This window comes from Coturnix japonica, chromosome 3, assembly GCF_054131305.1.
Source record: "Coturnix japonica strain WE chromosome 3, WE-NBRP24, whole genome shotgun sequence".
In the NCBI taxonomy this organism is placed as follows: Eukaryota; Metazoa; Chordata; class Aves; order Galliformes; family Phasianidae; genus Coturnix; species Coturnix japonica.
Window position 1 is genome coordinate 20,526,760 of NC_140665.1, and position 20,518 is coordinate 20,547,277.

The window sequence follows — 20,518 nt, forward strand, 5'->3', positions numbered from 1 at the left end:
ATGTCAGTTTTCAGTGTGCCGCAGTCTTTGTTCACTAAATGTTTCCTCCACTGGTTTACTGCTTGCTCTGCACTTGGTGAATCCCTTATGTGAAAATAGATTGCAGCGAACTGACGTACTGACTTGTATGAAAGTCACTTGTCAATTTTGATTAGAGTCACCAGCACACTTTTTAAAATCAATCCAAGCCATGTTGAGTAGTGTTCTTTACTGTATGTTACTTGAGGAATTCTAAAGCTGCCTGCTACAGGAGCCTATAAGAACAGCCATCACATCTAACATCATTTTACATTTTCATTACTGTTCCTCTTTTCAGATTGAATTAGGATTTGATGCCCTTTCAAAAATGGAACCTGTGAAAAGAATGGAGAAAAAACTCATGAGCATTTTTCTTCACGGCCCCTATTTTGAAATAACCAAATGAACTTGGAGTAACTTTTTCATGCTTTCTTTAAGAAATGAAAGTGCACTAGTATCAGCTATCTGACTGAGTGTCCAACATTGGATAGATTTGCTATTTCAGATCATACAACTGATATGAGAAGCAGAATAGACTGAGTTGCGCATGGGAGTGGCAGGAGAACTACCCTGGTTTATTTCTGCTTCTGCTGTGTACTTGCACAGCATTTCTTTCCATCAGATCATTGAATCATTAAGATTGGAGAAGACCTCTAAGATCACCTTAGTTCAAATGTCAACCATCCCTACCATGCCCACTTACCACGTCCCTCCAGGATCGGTGACTCCACCACCACCCTGGGCAGCCCAGTCCACTGCCTCACCACTCTTTCTGAGAAGTTTTTCCTAATATCCAACTTGAACCTCTTTTTGTGCAACTTGAGGCTATTCCCACTTGTCCTGTTGCTGTTAAATAGGAAAAGAGGCCAACCCCCACTCCTTGCCACAACCTCTTTTCTGGCAGTTGTAGAGAGCAATAAGTCTCCCCTGAGCCTCCTCTTCTCCAGATTGTACAATCTCAGCTCCTTCAGCTGCTCCAGACACTTTAGAGCTTCTTTGGAAGTGCCTCAGGGCCACAATGTCCTTCTTGAAGTGAGGGAACCTAAACTGAAGACAGTATTTGAAGTGTGACCTCACTGGTTTGAAGGAAGTTGCAATGTTTTAATTTTTATCAGTTACAAACCTTGAGGGTAGGTGTGCCATAGTTAATTATGAATGTTTACAATGTGGTTGTAAGCTTTGTAGAACAGGGATTTGTAATGGAGATGTTAACACACAACCGCAGACTGGTTCCTACCTTTAATACTTGTTCTGAAAGTAACTTCCATTTTAACCTGTTAGAGTTATATTTGTATGGGAGTTCTGGTGTGAGAAGCCATTGATTGCACCTTCCTTCGGACACTGTAGTTGAGAGCTCAACTACATCCACTGGAGCATATACAGCATAAAGCTGAGGTTGAAAAGGATCTGCTTGGCTATTTGCTATGTTTCCACCACTGCTGGCATGTCCTTTTTCATTTAGTCTACATGTGAAAACCAAGTATACAAGTTTTTAGGAGTTACCTTTCCCAGTACATTTAGAGGCCACGTGGGTTATTATTTTAGAACAAATCCTTAACTGCCAGCTACAGTTAGTTGAAACACAGAACTTTGTCAAACCAAGAAGATGCTATATTTGCCTTATGTACATCATAATCTTTTTATTTTTGTGGGATGGTTCTTTTACTTAATTTACTGCTTCTGGTCCACTTGCCTTCTAGGTATTTATCATTGGTAGGCCAAGAATGCCAAAGAAAAAGCAATGTAGCAGTTCTGTAACTACTCTTAAAAACAGGATGGATTCCAAAGATATGATGTTTCTGCCCTAAAAATGCTGTTGTTTTTGATGCTAACTTGCTTCAAATGTCTGCATGGTTGAATTTTGACCCTTTCCTCTGCCTTTTGTACAGCTATTCAGTCCATGTTGCCATTTATCAGAATCTGGAGCCTCTGGATCACCTTGCTCACCTCAGACTTCTGTCTGTTTTACTACACTCCTAATGGAAAGAAATGTTCAGCAGTAAAGATTCATGATACAATCCCAATTCATTTCTATAGTAAAAGGCTTATTTTCACTTTTTCTTGTACTGTGAGAGCACTTTATTTCTGCTGCAGTGATGTAGTGAGAACTCAGTTATCTGCCATACCCTGTTTTCTTGCATGGTTCTTCAAATTTAGCCAGGATTTTTTATTATTTTCTCAGTCATTTAAATAGTTATGTTTGCTTCTTATTACAGTTTTGCTCTTTCTAGGTTCCAGCAAAGCTTTTATGGATGTAAAAGAGTCTATTGCCAATTTTGTGTAAGTTCAAAAAATAGCAAATATTTCCTCTCTTTTACCTGACATGACTACAGAGTGGATAGCTGGTGTCCCTTACTTTTCAATCATAGGTGTCATCACATACTGTTATAATATGTGTGCACAATATAAGAAACCAGGAAAAAGGAATCACCTCCTCATGATTATAGATGTAATTCTCATATGTGTTATGCAGACATTTTCATCATGTACTCTAAATTTCCACCTGTGCAATGTGGAGCTTTTCCTTTTGATAGTAAGTCAGTGCCTTGTGTTGGGTGAAGGTAGAATACTCCAGAAGCACACTGTTTTTCATGTACATATGTGTGATACATCACTGTTACATGTTCTTCTGCATCAACATTTACTCTACCTCCAGGATATACCAGCAGTGCTTTAAACAAAGTAAAACACCTAAACTCAACAACTAACCCTCTGGACTATTCCCTGTTTCTCAGGCTACTTTCCAGCATGGTGTTCCCTCTGAATATGGGTCTTCAGAAGCTTAAACATCCTGTGTAATTTGAGCCAGTGCCATGCAACTAAAACAACAAAGAGTATTTCTGAAGCTATACTTCCGTAGACATAGCTCAGCTGAATACCTGCAGAACCCTACCAGTAGGAAGTGTGACTAATAATGCATATAGAGCAGAAAATTTACAGCCTTCTGTGAAGTGCTACCATAGTTTTCATGCTTGTTTGAACAAATGTGTTTGAAAATTGTTCTTTAGGCTATTCTGAGAAGCCGCTGATGCATTCCTAGTCTGTTTTGATCTTTAAGAAGTGCAGACATTGACTCTGTAATTGCTATCCATATTCACTATTGCAGTCATGGTGTTGTATGATGCAATTTGTAGAGTTCTTTCACTGAATGTGATCTCTGTCTGGAGTCTGCGTTAGTTTTGGATCCTTCTGAACCATAAATGGTCAGAACATCTTTTTCTAATATTTAGTTGGAAATAATCTTGTTAGTCTGAAATATATATTCTATATTTTTGCTTTCTTTGTGTGCTTACGTATGTGTATGTGAGTCTTAGCATATATGCCTCTTTCTCTAGCGAATTTTGTCTCCAAAATTTCTACATGCTCAGGTAAACAGAAAGTAGGCTGCTTGAAATTACAAAACCAACTTTTTTTGCAGTTATTGTTCAGTAGAGAATGGACTGGGAAAGTAAAACAAAATAGGCGAAATTTCAGGGAGAGGTAAAGGGTTGAGCAAGAATTGCAATTAGGAGTATCAGACATAGAGTCATCATTTGTTAGGTCTGTGCGTAATTCCACTGACTTGGCAATTCTGAGCCTGCCTGTGGAGCCTGTGGCTCCTGTTTGTTCCCCCATCTCTCAGTTACCCTTGGTGCAGAGGTTTATTGCTGTGATGCGAGGAATGTTCGCTTGGTATGTATTAGTAGCTATCAATGTGGCAGTCATAAGGGATAAGAAACTCAGTCTTGGTGATGCATGTTTAAAGACCAGTCCTCTGTAGATGATCTAAAGGAGGTAGCCACACTCTTAGTGACTAATATCTTAGTGTGCTGGTAAGAGACATTTGTCTTATGCTTTGGAAAACCCAGCTGGATCCATCTAGCTTTTTCACTTAGCTGCAAGAAAATGAGACTAGTCTCATGAACATGAACACTCAACTGTGAATAAATAGCACAGACAAGAATGGAATGCCTATTAAGGTATTGTCATTTATTTCCCACGTGTTAACCTGTCACAAGGAAGGACTGTACTATAGAATGATGGTTGAATGTCTGTCATGACCTGTTACCTTGTATGTTCCTGCAGTAATTTGTAACCTTCTACATTCTCCTCCTTTTTCCCCAACTCGTCTTCTGTTCTAGACACTATAATGTTAAAGTATATGCTCATATTGAAAAAAGAATTTTAAAATGTTCTTTTTTTTTTTCAGTCTGTGTGTGATTCTACTCTAGACAAGGCAACTTTCCAGATTTGCATTAACCAATATTTGAAATAGGATGGTTTTAAGACATAGAATGCCGTCTAACTCATCTCGCCCTGTTAGCTTAAAATGTTGCAGAAAAAAAAGGTATTTAATATATGTATATACTAACATATATGCATATATGATTGGAGATTATGGTTTAGACAAGATAAAAAGAGTGTGGCTTTGTGTAAAAAGTAGTCTGCTAGAGTAAATCACTTGTAGGCATTAGTCTTTAGAAAATTTCTAGCCATCGTGGTCTGAGAAATAATAAGATCACACCTTCAATCAGGTGCTCTTACATAACCATCTGTGCTGAGTATTGGTGTCTTGTTGGATTTATAGAGGTTTTGCTTCTTTCCACTGCGCTGCACTCAGGAGATCAGGAGATGCACAGTTCCAGATCTGATATCAATATAAGGAATGGTGCTGAAGTGAAGCTATTGGTTAGAGATCCTCTGTGTTCTAGGTATGTCTAATACTGAGTTCAAATACTTGGCACCAGCTCAGCGCCATTTTGTCTGGAAGAAAATGTGTCTTACATCTTTGAATGCCTGCAAAAGTGCAGACACTGTGGAAATGACTAAGCAGTGCTGGCTGTATTTTAGGTGTGAGAGTGGGCTTTCGTGCTTCTAATGGTATGTTATGATTTCTCCTGTCCTGATGTTGAACAAGTTGACATATGTCACTTTAAGAAAAATTTTATAATATAGCCAGCTGTACAGTTCAGGGTCTCTACCAGTAGGTAAGCGTGCCAAACATTTATTCAAGTGGGAGAGTAAAGTTTTAAGCTGAGAATCTACTCTTCCTACCTCATGTTGGATGTCAAGAACCTAATCCATGTAGTTAAATTAATAGCAATTAATATGAAATTCTGAAAAACTCTTCCAGCATCACAGGGCCTTGTAGTCCTGAATTAAGACCTTTGAAGTTAACTTTTTTCAAACTCAAGTTTCATACTCCATATAGATTTAGACCTAAATTAGTAGCGAGAGATAATTCAAATTTTCCTTCCCAAGCCATGTAGTTTAATGATATTCAGTAATGCTTAGTTATAAGGAGAGTTTGAACCTGTTGTTTTGTAAGTCTGTTTTTGTTCCTTAGCATCAGAAGGATCTTTTGTGCATGAGGACAAGGCCAGGTAGATGCCTTCTCTGTCTTCTTTGCTTTGGAGGATACTGTTAAGCATCTAATTCATCTCTAATTCATTGAATTCTAGGAATAGTTTAAGGGCAGTGGTCAAATATATGTCAGATCTTTCCTTCAGGAAAGGCCTTCAGCTGGCTTAAGTACCGTTCTGTAAAGCTTGTGATGAAATGTCAGGATTTCATGCATTGGTTCTTGCTGTTATGCAGGAGATATTGCCAAGGGGAAAGCTTCGATGAGAGGAAAAAGCACAGCAAACCACACCTTATCTTTCTATTCTTATATTTATGAAGGGTGACACCAAAAATGTAAACATGTATTCTGAGTTGAAAGCTTTTTTCAAGACAATACACTTTTCAGAGATGCTAGAAAGGTAACTAGCACTTGGCTCTGCCTTTACAAAAGCATTTCTTTTGACTATGGTCTTGACTGGTAAACAATGTTTCCACAGTCCCGGGATTCAATATCTTCTTTTGAATCAAATAAGGCCAGTTGAATTCTGTTTGGCAGCTGGCAACAGAGCGCATGTATTAAGGTGCCAAGAAGAGACTCTGCTGAGCTTCGGATGCTTTGCATTCCAGACCTGTTACCTTGTAAGAGTAATATTTACCAGATTTCAGTCTGGCTGGAGATGAAGAGCAGGCCTGTGGAGGAGAGACGAGCTGGGGAGATTTTAGGCTTGAGGAAGAAAAGGTTGAATGAGCTGGTACGGCATGCTGCATTCTTCCTGGGTAATTGACTTACGTGAAGGCAGTGTAAAGAGCAGTTTATTCAGGCTGAAATCAGTATGCATGATAGTAAGAGAAAAACTGAGGAAGGATGAGGAAAAAATGAAAGGCCTACTCTAGCTGTGGATGAAAATCTGTAGGATTCGTTGAGGATATTGTGTTTGCAAACATGAACCAGTTCTTACAACACAAGAGCAGTTGTAACACTTTTTGTTCCCGTGCCTGCTTTCCATTCGCAAACAGTTGGCTTTGCCTACTCACAAGGCTTCTCCTTCAGAAGACACTATGAACTGTGGCTCACTAGAAATCTTATTTACAAACAGGGCTGGTAATGAGTAGCGCTGAGTGACTAGAACTCATGAACAGTTTTAATATGTGCAAATCCTAAAGTTCTGAGAAGAAATGAGGAAGATGTGCAAGATCAGCCAGATACCTCATATTTCACTCCCGTCTGAATGCTTTGGAGTATGATTTCAGATTCTTGTCTTAATAAACTGAAACATCAGTGAGAAACTGGATTCAGTTCAGTTGGACTTTATTTGATTATGCCTCTATGCTATTGTAGCTGAAAAAAATGCTGCAATTCCAAATATGATGTGTTACAATTGTGTGAATTCCTTAATCTGTTTTTCCATTCATTTGTGTAGTAATTAAAACCATAGACCTGGAAACGGTTTTCACAGGCAGCTTTCATTTGCAGAATCCTATTTCATTTCATTTATTTTATATTTTAGGAATCTATAGTCAGTTTTACTCCCCTTAACTTACAAAAGAGGGAAGAGCTTCGTGAACTTCATTATCGATCTTCATTTTGGCTCAGTTTCTTGCAAACTGGACATTATTGTATTGAACAGAACATGACAGCATAATTGTGCTGGAGTGTTTTTTTGTTTGTGTGCTTATTTGTTTTGTTTTTAAATTTAATTTTGGTCTCCTTAGAGGGCACCGCAAAATGCTGTAATGAAAGAATAATCACAAACTTAAAGAGGAAGGAAAGTTTTAAGGGACTAATTGAAGAAAGAAAATGCACAGTGGTTTAAAGGAATGAAGTAATGGGAGAGCTCCAAGTGAGATGAGGCAGCAAAAAAAGTAAAAGAGCTACCACAAACTGCAATGAATAATAGATGTACACTTAACAGCTGTGGTCTTGGGAGCTGTATAAGAGAAGCAGAAGAGGAGACAGCAGTTCAGGAGACAGCAGTTTGAAGGCACATTGCTTTATATTGTGGTCTGCAGCCATAGGTAACAGTCAGGACTCTGTGCTCCAAACCTACAACATCCAGTATGATGTCACCACTTTCAAGTTCTACGTGACTGTAGGACATTGCTTATGGTAATCTCTTCCTCAATAAGCTCATCCATGATGGAGCAAAGTTCGCTGCTCTTCTGGGTTTTGTAGGATACTGTATTTAACTTTCTGTTCTGCAAGGGATCTTCATTTACCAACTTCTGTCAGTTAGAACCATGCTCTTTTCCCATTTACAGTGAAAGATTTGGGGGAGACTGAATGGCTCTGTTTAGGCTGAAATTTAATATAGCTAGAGAGGTCTGGAGAGCATTAGTAACAGGTGGCTGTCCATTAGCCATTTTGAGATGGATAGGACAACCCATCCATTGGGTAGGTAAAATCTCTCTGTGCTCTCTGAAAGTTGGCACTCATCATCTCACACTGGGAGTTTGAATCGGAAGGCCACTGACAGCATGGGCATGAAAAGTAACATCTGTATCCCTCCTGCATGGAGATCTCCCAAAAACACAGGGCTTGGGTAAGATGGAAAAGCAGCAATGAAAATCATGTTGTGAGTGTGAGATGCATCATGGATTTGGTCCTGTGAGGTCTCACTCTGAGGAGCATTGTGAGGCCCAGATTCCTGCCATTTTCCCTTACCGCTAGTCACCCTGAGATGGTTTTTAAGCATGTGGCTGTTCAGGAAAGCTCAGAAAAGATGACTTCAGCAGCAGTGTGTTAAAGTAAAGCAAATGCCTGTGCTCTTTATCTGCAGCAGAGTGATAGGCTTCTTACCCTGCTCTCCTGTGGAATATCCAAACTTATTTTATGGCTCATCTCACAGACATTCATTTCCAGTTGGTTGAACCACGCCCCAAATGATTAGAGGCAAAATAAAACATTTGCCTAGAAAACAAGATAAATGAAATTTGGATTATTCTGTGCTATGGTAGAGAGGCACATAAACACGGCAGTACGAACAGCTTAAATTGAATTGTGAAATAGCCCAGGAATGTCTTTTCACAGCCATTTCCTTGATTTCAACACTACTGAGTTTGTCATGTATGACGGCTTTGTGGTTGTTGTGACACTGCTGGAGAAAATTGGATTTGGGGAAAGTTTTCTTAGTAGTTCCTTAAATAATTCAAAATGTTTTCCACTTTTGTTGTGCTTTTTTTTCTTTTTTTTTTTTTTTCCCTTTTCTTTCCAGCATAGCTTTGTTCTGTAACTGTATTGTACATTTTTTTGTAAAGACTTTTATATAGTATTGTTTTGCCGTGACAGTGTATAATCCTAAGGATATATCCAAGGGATTTCCAGCCATCCTCTTGGATTTCATAACAATACTTGTGATTAGGAGCCCTTCCACACAGAAAATTAAAATGCTGATGTGCACTTACAGACTTAAAGTGCAGCTCAAGTCATCCAGCACTAAAGGCACAAGTCAGAGCTTGCGATGAGCATGTCTGCTGTAGGATTTGCAAGCTGCACCGATCTGATAAATGGCCTAATTTTACAGACAGAGACATATGATGGCTAACCACAGCTCATATTAAAATAAGTACTCAGTCCCTCTCCTTGGAGGGGCAAGCCTTAAAAACATGCTAACCTGATTTCTCACTGCCTGTACTCCTGCCTGAAGGTTGGGTTTAATCCCATCCCTCACAACACTGCTGCCCACTGGGTGGGCTGCCAGGTCCCACCTGTGAGCAGCCCCATCTCCTGCCCTCCCTGCCAACAGCGCAGCTGGAGGAGCCCTGCTTTCTTCACCTGGCTTGCCTGCTCAGTTTTTGATGGATTCTGACGGATTCAATAAAACTATGTCTGCACAATGTATTTTTTTTAAATGTAGCTCATTAGTAAGTTGGCACTGAGATAACACCGGGAAGCCAGTTTTAATCCTCCTGGCTGGGCTGTCAGTGCAAATGAAATTCATGAGAATGGTGCCAAGGAGAGGAAGGATTTAGAGGGAAAACAAAAAACTTACATACAGTCCTTTTCTCAAACACACACCCATACATCTAACCTTATACCTAATCTGCTGTTGAGAGGAGGAGGGAAAATATTTTCTTAGATGAAAATGAGTCAGGGTTACTGAGGTTTAGGGAGCATGAAGCCTCCTTGGGGGTTTGTAGCTGCTGCAGGCAGCATCCTGTATAAAAGAGCACAATACATGAGGAATGCAGTTGGGCTTGTGATTGTATCTGGCACTTCAGCCCACTGAATAGCCTCAAGTTGCACTAGGGGAAGTTCAGTTTGGACATTAGGAAATCTTTTGCTTATAAAAAGTATGGTGAGGCATTGGCACAAGCTGTGCAGGGAGGTGGTGGAGTCCCTGAAGGTGTTCAGGAAACGTGGTGATGTGGCATTCAGGGACATAATTAGCAGGCAGTAATGGAGGTATGTGGATGGTTGGGCTAGATAATGTTAGAGGTCTTTTCCAACCTTAATGATTCAATGAGTCTGATGGAGAGGTCTCTGGTTACAGCTTACTTCCAAAGATAGCACTTCAGTGGTGTGCACTGAGAAAAAGGTTGGGAAATGGGAGAGAGAAAAATCTTCGTAATGAGGAAAGCTATTGCTCCGTCTGTTCAATAGCAGAAAGTTAAACTAATCAGGTATGGGTCACCATAGTCATAGCAGTCACAAGCAGCTAAACAGTGCTTGCATGTCTGATTTATTTATTTATTTATTTCCATTATGGAAGATTGGCTCCTATTCCCTGACAAAGTTTTTTTGTACTTTTTGTACTTTTTATCTTATTTTTTTTTTCTTTTTTGGTCAGATAGGAGATTATACTTGCAATTCTTGCTTATGATTCCTAGCTGAAAGAGGAGCAGCCCTTCATGGAGAGAGATGAAAGACACTAGGAGTATTTTTCTTACATTCCAGTGTAAGCAGAATAGCAAAGTACATACCTGAGAATTTTCCAAACACAACACAAATCTATTTACATATTTGATTTCAGTGGTGATACATGATAACCTGGGATCTCAGTCAAAGGATCCTGATGGGGATTTGAAAGGAGTTCTTCTTCCTTGAATGTTCACAAAATAACTGCTGAAAGCTGAAGGACCTTTTGTTGGCAACCTAAATCCACAGAGAACAGGAGGCTGAGAAGCTGGAGATGGTTTCCTTGTGCTGAAAATCCTCTCAGTGTGTACAAGTGTGGGGGTAAATTCCTGGCTCTTTTGAAAGCAGTGAGAATGTTTTGTCAGTAACTTCAATAAGGCCAAAACATCACTTGGATTTCAGAGAGGCTTTGGTACCTTTGTAACTTGCGCTAATGCCTGTTGATAGATGCTGCTGCTTTCCTGCTAGTTTGTTGGGCATCTTCCCAGAAGAAAAGGATGTGTTGGCTCCCTTCGGGAATGAATGACCATGGGCTTGCTGCCCATGTCTGAGACCCAGAGTAAAGGACGCACCCAAGGATGTGCTTTTCTCTGTTCCTTTTAACAATGTAGTGTTGCATAAGCAACGGTGAGATTATAGTGGGGGTTAAGTTTGAGAAAGAGGGCTGTTCTGCTGTTTCTTCTCTCCATGTGTATTAATATGCCACAAGATTAAGATTTCTTTGTTTAGCAACATAGATAGCAGCATAGATTGTATTTGCTTTCCTTTTTGGCTCCTCTGTGTGACAGGAGATGTGTAAATAGGACTTGGTGGAGGTGAGAACTGGGGTCAGATCTTTTGGGCTTTCTAAAATGTGTGGAAATTTGTTTATGCTGAAAGATGGTCCAGAATGGAAAAACTGGCATTTGCCACTCTCCAGAATGTTTCCAAGTAATTAGGTTACCTCAATTAAACATTGCACAATGGCTCAAAATTAGGACCTGAATATATCTCTCTTGCCATGCGTTAGTGTTTTCACATTACCCAGCCCCTGTGTTTCGGCATGGGAGAGGGAAAGCAAGCCAACAGTTTGGAAAGACTTAAAGTCAAGCAGAGAGGAGAATCGGGTGAGTTCATGTTACAGAATTTTTCTTCAAGAGATTCATTTTCAAGCATTGTTAATGGCAGAAAACATATGCAGACCAGCATGCACGCAGGGGCTTTGCAGATAGCCCATGCAAGGTGCTAGCTCACATTTATTGTTAATTCATATTTGGCAAATAGGCAAATGGCTGTTTTTCTAGGGAGTTAGGGGTGGGGTGCAATTCTGTGCTACATGTGCTGCTTTATCCTGAGAGCAGGGGGGCATAGTCTGGAAGAGTCCCCATGCCCATCTGCTAGAAGTAGCATCATTCAGCACTGGTCACATCATGTCTGACTTTTGTGTTTTGTTTGTGTTTTTTTTTTGTTGTTGTTTCTTTTTTTCATTTTGTTTTATAATTATTATTATTATTAATTTGTATTTTTTGCTTTCCTAAAAGAGACCGGACAGTTTCCCTTTTCATTTTAGCTATGAATTTCAGCAGCTTGAACTGGCTTTTGATCTTTCTCCAGCTTCAGAGGTTATGGCTTAATACTCAGTCTGACTGTGCTAAAAGTTAATACTTAAGAATTTTGTTTTATAGAAGAAACAGTCTTCAAGGCAGTTCTCACTTTCCTAGAAGCTGCAGAACAAAAAAAGCAGGAATGTAGTTCTATTCAACAGAACATGGTCTTGGGACAGGAGAGTCTGCAAAACAAGACTCTGGCTTGTAAGTGCCTGTGGCTATAAAGGAGCAATAACAAATGTTTTTGGAATCTCTGTGCTGATTCATCCTAACACACATTTGAGGATATAAACCTAATGCAGGCAATATCTTCATCATTGTCATGGACTCTGTGTGAGGCCTTAGGTCAGCTTTTCAGATAAAGCACAGTGCAGATTTCTCCTTGATATTAAATTTAATTCCTCTGAATAGAAGAGTAAGTAGCTGTGAACTATTCACAAGACGGGCCTGTTAGAGGAGTCTGTTGTAGCCTGGACTTATTGGCTCTTACCGTTGCACCAGACATGAGATGGTGTTGGCCCAGCAGTTTTTCTTCATACGGTACCAGTAAGATGGAGAAGAGATGAAAAAAAGAAGTCATGATTGATTGTTCAGAATACTTATTTTATCTACCTTTAATTGGCACAAACAGTGTGGATTTTTATTTTTTTTTCAGGCTAAATTATGTTTCAGGTTGAGTCTGCAAACTAGTAGCTTCACTGGAATAACTGTAAAAGGGTGACAGAGTAATTCCAATGGGGGCGATAAATAAACAAATAAATAAATTGAAATGAGGGATTTCTGGCTGATTTGATTCAGTTAAATTGGCCAATTCAGTGTTACATGAAAATTATGGTTCTTTTTACAACGGTCTTCAGACCAAACTAAGGAACATCCAAAGTCAGTTTCAGTTGCAGCATGTAAATACTGTTAAGGCTTAACTTGTAATATGATTTGGCCCAGCCCAGCCCAGGGAGAAGAATTAAAATAATAATAATAATAATAATAATAATAGTAATACAGAGTTCTAAAACGTTTTATATTGTTACATTCTTAAAATGACAATAGCTGCTTTTCTTGGCAAGATTTGATGCCTGCTGTAGGACTTACATCCAACTCCAGCATGCTAGTAGAGATGAAATGACACAAATTAGGAAGCATGTAGTAGATACTTTTCTTTTTCTGTCTTAAAATGGCAGATGCCATTCTTTTATTGTCTTTTTGTTTTAAAAAGGGAATACCAAGTGGTTCAACAGGGGGATGTATGTCACAAAGTCTGGTAATTACCTTGTTCTAAATCTGTGCCTTTGTAGACCTTTACTGGTGTATACTCTGTGACGTGTGAAGCTTGACAGAGACTGTGTCAACAGAAAAATAAACCATGCATTTGTGATATGTAAGCACTGCCAGGCATCTTTGCTCTGAGCACCTTGAAGTCTGCTAGTGACATTTATCGAGTCCTCATAGCCATTTTATGGAATAATAATTATATATATAATAATAATAATATATATTACAGAATGGATTCCTTGTTGAATGTCAGGAGCTCAATGGCTACTAATTACAAAGAAGAAAAAAATAGCTGATATATACTAAGATGTATAGTTGATCTATGTAGTAGGAAGTTACTAAAATAGGAGAATGTCTTCAGAGTTGGCATCTGTTAGCATAACTGATGGAAGAATGTCCTGCTTAAATAGCTACAACAGGAAACCCTGTGAGAGTAAGGTTTGATTTCTTTCTTTTCATTCCAAGGGGAATTATCTCAGGACTGTAAAATGTTCTGTCTTAATGAAGACATGCTAAGGCTTTCCCCATTTGGCTGGGGTGAGAGGCCCAGCAGTCGGTGGTGGTGGTAAAAGAGGAAGGAGCCATTAGATTTCAGTCCTTCCTTGATCTGACCTTTAAAAGGGCCATACAGCAATCGGATCCCCAAACTGTGTTCATTCTGTCTTCCTGATGAAGATACCTCTGCCTTCCTTTGTTGACAACTGCCCATCTCTCTTGTTAAGTGTTGGCTATCCAAGTGCACTAAGGCCAAAGATACTAGGTTCGTGAATCACCAGCACCCCTTTCCCTTGAATAAATTACATATCTAAAGTTCATTAAGTGCCACCAGTTGTTGGTGTGGGCTCTTCAGCCAAAACAGGTGCAGCAACAATGCACAGACATTATGCCTTGTGTTGTACTGCAGATGGGTGCATACCCTGTTCTGACAGTAAGGCTGCTCCAGAAACAAGGCAAAAGTCTTATTCACTGCATTGTCAGCAGCTTTCCTGTTTGTTGTGAAAAGAAACAAAAATTGAGGGTTTGCTATCAGTGAGCTGAAATCTGAACAGCCTAAATGGTCCTAATAGTCAGAGGATTTAGGGAAGCCTGCCAGAGAGAGGAAAGCATAACAACTGCGTTTAATAACAATCAAGCTAATCTTGTAAATATTTGCATGTGCTGCTTCAAAGCCTACTACATGGCCATTCATGTTCTGTAGTTAGAGAGGAGGGAAAAAAAGAAGGCGAGAAAAAAAGGGCACTCCATTTTTTTATAGCTGCTGTAATAAGGAATGGGCAGAGCACCAGAAAGAAAAGGAAAAAAAAGGGAAAGAAGCCCTCCAAAGTTTAATAAACACAAAAGGGAATAAAAATAAATATTTGGATCATTTATTGCAAGCCCTTGATGGAAGGATTGAATTGAAGTTCTCAGCCTTTCCAGTTTGAGCGTATGCATGATGTTGGCCTGTCTGACTTCTTCGAACAAGAAAATAAAGGTACTTACATTGTCTATCTCGGGCTATACAAATAATTCACTATTTTTGTTGTTTGTTTGTTTCGGTAACAGAAACAAAAATTCAGAGAAGAAAAAAAGCTCTTGTTTGGATACAAACGATTGGATTTAGGGATTTTTTCCTTTCCAGAAAACAAGCACAACTCTCTGCTTTATCAGCGTTCTTTTTTGCTCTTGAAATGTCAGTGCACGTAGCACTTGTGAGAAAAGGCTTAGTTGGTATGATACAACTATTGAAGACAAGTATTGTGTTATATAGGAGGTCCATGACTCTGGGAGTATCTCTAGGAGAACATCTTGGGGTTCAGCCTCCTTCGTTTCCACTTTTGGCTTGAGGGCATTCAAACCCATGTCCCCTTCCTCCAGGAGGAGTGCCTTAGGATCTACTTGCTGTTTTGGATGGTTGGTGAAAGGATGTGTGCAGTCTCCTGATGGTAGTGTTTCAACCTGCTCCATCCAGGGTTGTGGTGGAGTCACTGTACCTGTTTTTGAGAAAAAAGGTAGATGTGGCACTGATGGATATGTTCTAATGTGGTCACAGGCACAGGCTGAGTGGATTAGATCATCTTAATAGTCTTTCCAACCTTAATGATTCAATGATCTTATGGTAATATTAAATGGGACAGCACTGCAGGCTGGTCTCACACACGAACACTGAAAGTCAGGAAGGACTCGCATACTGGAAAACTTCCCAAGTTAGCAGTTTGAACTGTTCTGTGTAAGGCAGCTGGTGAAATTTTAAGCTCATACGAGGAATAAAAAGAATGAACAAGCTAAACCTGCAATGCTCAGTGTAAAGCACATGGATCTGTTAGACTAAAGGAAAGAAGAGGGATTCTGCCTTCACCTTCTCCAGTTGTGTTTTATAACTCATCTCAGCCTTACTCTGATGAATATGATTATGATTATTACAGCTGAAAGTCTTCAGTCTTGGGGGGTTGAATTAATGAATAACTGAAAGATTATAAAAATGGAATCTTCCAGTGTATTTACTATTCTCCTCTCTCCAAAACAAAAGAAAATCATTTTTTCCAAGCTACAGGAAACATGATGATTTAATTCCACTCATCAATGATAATCTTACAAAGAATATTTAAGGAGTCTGGTCTGCAGTAGTGTAACTGTCTTTGCAAAGTTGTTCAGTCATCCTTGTGTCTACTGGAGTCACTGGGCCAAAATCAGAGTGAAATCCAGGGATATCCAACTGAGACTACATCTGCCAGGTTAAGGTGGAGTCACAGAGACATAAATTGCAGCATCTGAGACCACTTTAAAGGCTAATCCAAACCCTTGCAAACTCCATAGGGTTCTTCCTATTCCCTTGCAGAGTTTTGCAAGTCTCAATTCCCAGTCCTCATGTTGATGTATTTGTATGTGCAGACAGCCTTTCTTTCACAGGGAAAGGGCACCAGCTAGTAAGAAGCCTATATATTTTTTTTTCCAGTTATCCACAAATAATGCCTTTTCCTGAACTGATTTCCCATGGATGCTGTTGTGAATGATAAAATAAATCAAATTTCTTATGGTCTGTTGTATGGTATAAAACCGTCTTGTGAAACAGATGAAACTTCAGAATTGATTCTTCTCCATTGTTGATGTCCAGTAGAAGGTAAATACGCATTCACTGTGTATTGCTCATACAGAAATGCATGCACACTGAAAGAGTATTCCTTCTCTAGCTGATACTGTTTTCTTTATAAATGAAAGAGAAAAATACAAATGTAGAGTTGGTTTAGGAAAATTCTTTTGGTTGCATATTCACACGTTTATAATGTATGGTATCTAAAATACAAAAACTGAAAAGAAAGACTGAAGTCCAACAAAGTTCTAGAAATAAGTTAGAAGCTAACTATAAATCAATCAGACATTTAAATAGGACTTTTGTATCTGAAATAAAATCAAGATGGACTGGGTTTGTCTGTGCCAGGGCAAGTGGCTGTCTGCTAGTTTGGTTTGTCCACAGGGTAGGAAATTGTAGGCTGATGCCTCAAATAAATGATGGGGAAGGATGACTTACAACTCATCCTGGAAGCATCAATCTTATACATACATATTATTATGCCAAATTATATTCCTAGTAGGATTGGGTTTGGCAGAGAAACAAGTAGTAGTCTCAGAGTTTTCTGTAGCAGAAAAAAATAAACTTAGGAGATAATTTCTCTCTTAAATGAGAATGTAACCTTTGAACTGAGTAGCTTTTCTAAGAATTTTCAAAATCTATCAAAATTAAGGTTATCATCACATACAGTTAAGCTTTACTCAGAAGGCCTTCATTTAGGTCTTCTTGAGGGAGAAGACTGGCATTGAGTGAGACTGACACTTATGTATTATTCAAGATAAACAGGGACAGTGTGGGTGGGGGGGTTAACTCATATCCCTTTCTCTTTTAGTTCTCATTATAAGATTGTAGCTGGTGGACAGTAGTACCGATCATGATGCATCAGGGTTTATTTTACAATACCACAAATGTGAAAAATTTGAGAATCATTTTCTTCCTGATTAAATGGAACCACAGGGAAGTCTGGGGCTTCAGGATTGTATTTATAGCTCTTGAACATTTGGCCATATCGAAAGTCTTCTTTGGGAAATACTCTTACAGAGGATTTTGGAACATTTTGAGAACTTTCACTTATAATGCGCCTATAGTTGAGGCCTGCCTTTCACTCTAAGATTTTTCTCAGCTCTGTGATTATTTTTGGGATTTTTCACCTCTGAACATTCTAAAACTGATTTTGGTTCAGTTATCTAGGATAATTTTGTAAATAATGTAAAGAGGATACATATACTTAATTATACTTTATTTTGTGACTGACCGATGCTTGATATTTATTCTGTAGTTAGTCTGAGCTTATAAATATGTATTTGAAGAGCTCCTACTAACTGGATATTAAATGTGCAAGTGAGAGCAGTGCTGCCTTGTGCAGTCTGGGACTGCTACATTGCTCAGTGATTCAGATAATAGGCAGTCTTGAAATACTAAATATTTGAAAGGTGGTCCTAAAGCTAAAAATGTAGCTGATTAATATGAATAGGTATTATTAATGATATATTCAAAGTATCTTTAATCATTAATCATTAGAAGTAAAGGTAGAAGTATAAAGTGGTCTAGGTTGGAAAAGCACTTCAGGATCACCATGTCCATCCATCAACCTGACCTACTGAGTCCCACCACTAAAACACTTAGTGCCGTGTCCACACATCTCTTAAATATCTCCTTGGTTGAGGACTTTACCACTTCCTTGGGCAGCCCTTTCCAGTGCTTGACCACTTTTTCATGAAAAAATTCTTCCCAGTATCCAGTCTAAAACTTCCTGGGGACGGTTTGAGTCTGTTTCTTCATGCCCTACTATTTCTCAACTGAAAAAAGAGACTGACGCAGACTGACACCCACTTCTCCGCAGCTTCCTTGGAGATGTTTAGAAAGAGCCATGTGCCCTCAAACTCCTCTTTTTGCTTTCTCCAATCTCTTTACATAGCAGTGCTATGTTGTGTATATCACAACAATGAAGAGTTATGTAGCTTCCAGAAGATAGTACTTAACTCCAGCAGTGGCTGAATTAATGGGTGGCCTGAGTGGCCAGAGAGCTGGGACAGGCCCTCATAAGGCTTCAGCAGGATTTGTGACACAGATCTGGGCTCTTCATGGGAGCTTAATTACTCGCCTCTCTTAATGTACAGGCTGTTGTCTCACACCACTACATGACAAATCCTGAACTATAAGACTAGTGGGAAAACTTAATGTTTTATAATCATTATCCAATGACTTTGTGCTGGCAAGACCCCAAGGAAACCTGTGAAGTTTGCTTCCTCTGCTGAAAATCTTCCCCCCAGCCTCCACGATAGTTTTCATCTTCTGTTTCTTTGTGCATTTCAAAATGTAAGAGGAAAGGAAACCTTTCCCTTAGCTTGAATGGAGATTTTATCAGGGCCTTTGAGTCATTTTGACTCATCTCTGAATTTGGCTTACCGTGCCCACTCTGCAATTTGAGGAAAATCTTGCCAAACAACAGGGTGTGGAGAATGTCACACATACAGAGCATGTTCAGAGACTTCTGCACATGGTTTTCTGTTTGTGCTTTTGGCCAGAATTAGGTGGAACAGCCTCAGATCATCACTGAACCCTTCAGGGTAATCCGAATTGTGCAAAAGTACTTTGCTGCTTAACCTCAGTCAAGGTTTACAGCTGCAAAGGAGGGAAGGATTGCTTTGAAATCTAAACTGATACCTTTGATATAATTTCTGAAGACTTGATTCTGTTTTTCTGTTTGTTTTCTTTTTCCTGATTTCCTTGCAACGTATTGTGGTGGTTGGTTAAATTTATTTCTTTTGCTGTTTGCAAATGGTCAATATTCATGTAATTCTATTTGTCTACTATCTACTGTTTGCTTTTTTCTTCCTTCTTCTATTCCTGCCCTTGTTATAACGAGAATGAATATTTTATTCCAATAAAATCCTCAGTAACTAAATAGAAAACAAAACCTGAAGCTGATTAATCTATATGCTATGCCCAGGGAGAAAATAGATGTTAGAGAACATACAGATCAAACAGTTTCCTGTTACTTGTCTTCTTAGTATTTCACTTGTGAATTCCTTGCAAGTTTGAAGGCATTTGCCAGCTACAAACTGTTAGGATTTTTTTCCAATTTATAAGCATCTGAGATTTTTCAATAGTTTTTCAAAAGAGAGGGGTTAAATGCATGCCCTGAAGTAGAGATGGAAATGATTGTTAATCTCTATTAATCTGCTATTCCTATAATCAAACACACGTGGGGTTGGTTTTTTAGGGGTTAAATTGTTAATGATACTAAATTGGCCATTGGAAACTGAATCATGCTACAGATATTTCCTTTGGTGCCTTCTGGCTGTCTTGTATTGAAACAGATGAAAGAATAATGTATTATATCATTTAAGAAATATATAATTGCATTGCCTTCTTGCAGATGCCATCCCACCAAGCTATTACAGCCTTTACTTCAGAATTGTTAGATTTGACGTCTCGGCGATGGAGAAAAATGCATCCAACTTGGTGAAGGCTGAGTTCAGGGTCTTCCGCCTGCAGAACTCAAAGGCACGGGTCTCGGAGCAGCGGATAGAGCTGTACCAGGTAGGGCTCCAGCTGTTACTGCTGTCTGTCAAAAGTAGCCTATTTCCTATGTCTCTCCTGAAAGCAGCTTCATTCAAAGTCTTAAGAAGCTGAAATACACACGCTTTTCTAGAAAGTGTGCCTCAAAACTCCAGCCTTCAGCTTGACTTCCATATGGTGGTCCGGGGCTTGGAACAAGTCAGTGGAAAATTCAGTTTGTGGAGAGGGGAAGAAAATGATCTAAAGACTTTTCTTTTTCACTCTGGAGTGTCATTAAGACTTATCTCTCTTTTGTTTGTTTTCCAATTGCACTTTCCTGTTCTGCTGGTGACATCAGATGATTTATGAACTTGATCAGATGATGTTGTCACTAAAGAAGCAAATTCAGTCTTGCATAGAAACCATCACAACCCCACAAAACTTCCGCTGTGTGTAAACAAACTCAAGCAGAGGCTCCTCTAGCTAGATAGTGAGTCAGCGTGCACACATGCTAAATCCATTAAACTCAACTGCAAGGATTCTGTGCATTTGTTTGTGGAAATTCTGGCTAGAGCATATTTTGTCTAAAGCATAGTTCATCTTGCTGAGAAGCTCAACAGCAAAAAGGGATTTGACTCTGCAGTTATGTACTTTTTCAGCTAAAAACCTGCTAGGTAGAAAGTTATCTTGTAAAATAAATCATACCAGACCCTTCTTTAGCCCTGTTTTTGCTACCCTTATTTGCTGTATCTGAGCCTTACTGTGAGTATGCTGCACCACAGAGCCTGGGTCAGATTCTGTGGGTGCAAATTTGAGTTAGTTATCACCTTTACTTTCAAAGTTTGTATTTTGCTGCTTGATTTGCTGAAGCACAAACCAAGCTGGGAGCAGATAGAGCAGAATTTGTGCTTGTGC

At 39.2% G+C, this 20,518-nt stretch overlaps 1 protein-coding gene across 3 annotated transcripts in view; it reads left to right on the forward strand.

The window, feature by feature from the left end:
* The window catches only part of TGFB2 (transforming growth factor beta 2), a 63,512-nt gene that overhangs the window by 19,420 nt on the left and 23,574 nt on the right, over nucleotides 1-20,518 (forward strand). For all 3 annotated transcript variants that reach the window (XR_014944554.1, XM_015857278.3, XM_085542949.1), the window contains exon 2: nucleotides 19,482-19,645. Coding sequence is in view for 2 of the 3 variants with exons in the window: in XM_015857278.3 (XP_015712764.1) it covers nucleotides 19,482-19,645 (164 nt within the window). In the remaining variant the exon portion in view is untranslated. The remainder of the gene's footprint in view (nucleotides 1-19,481; nucleotides 19,646-20,518) is intronic.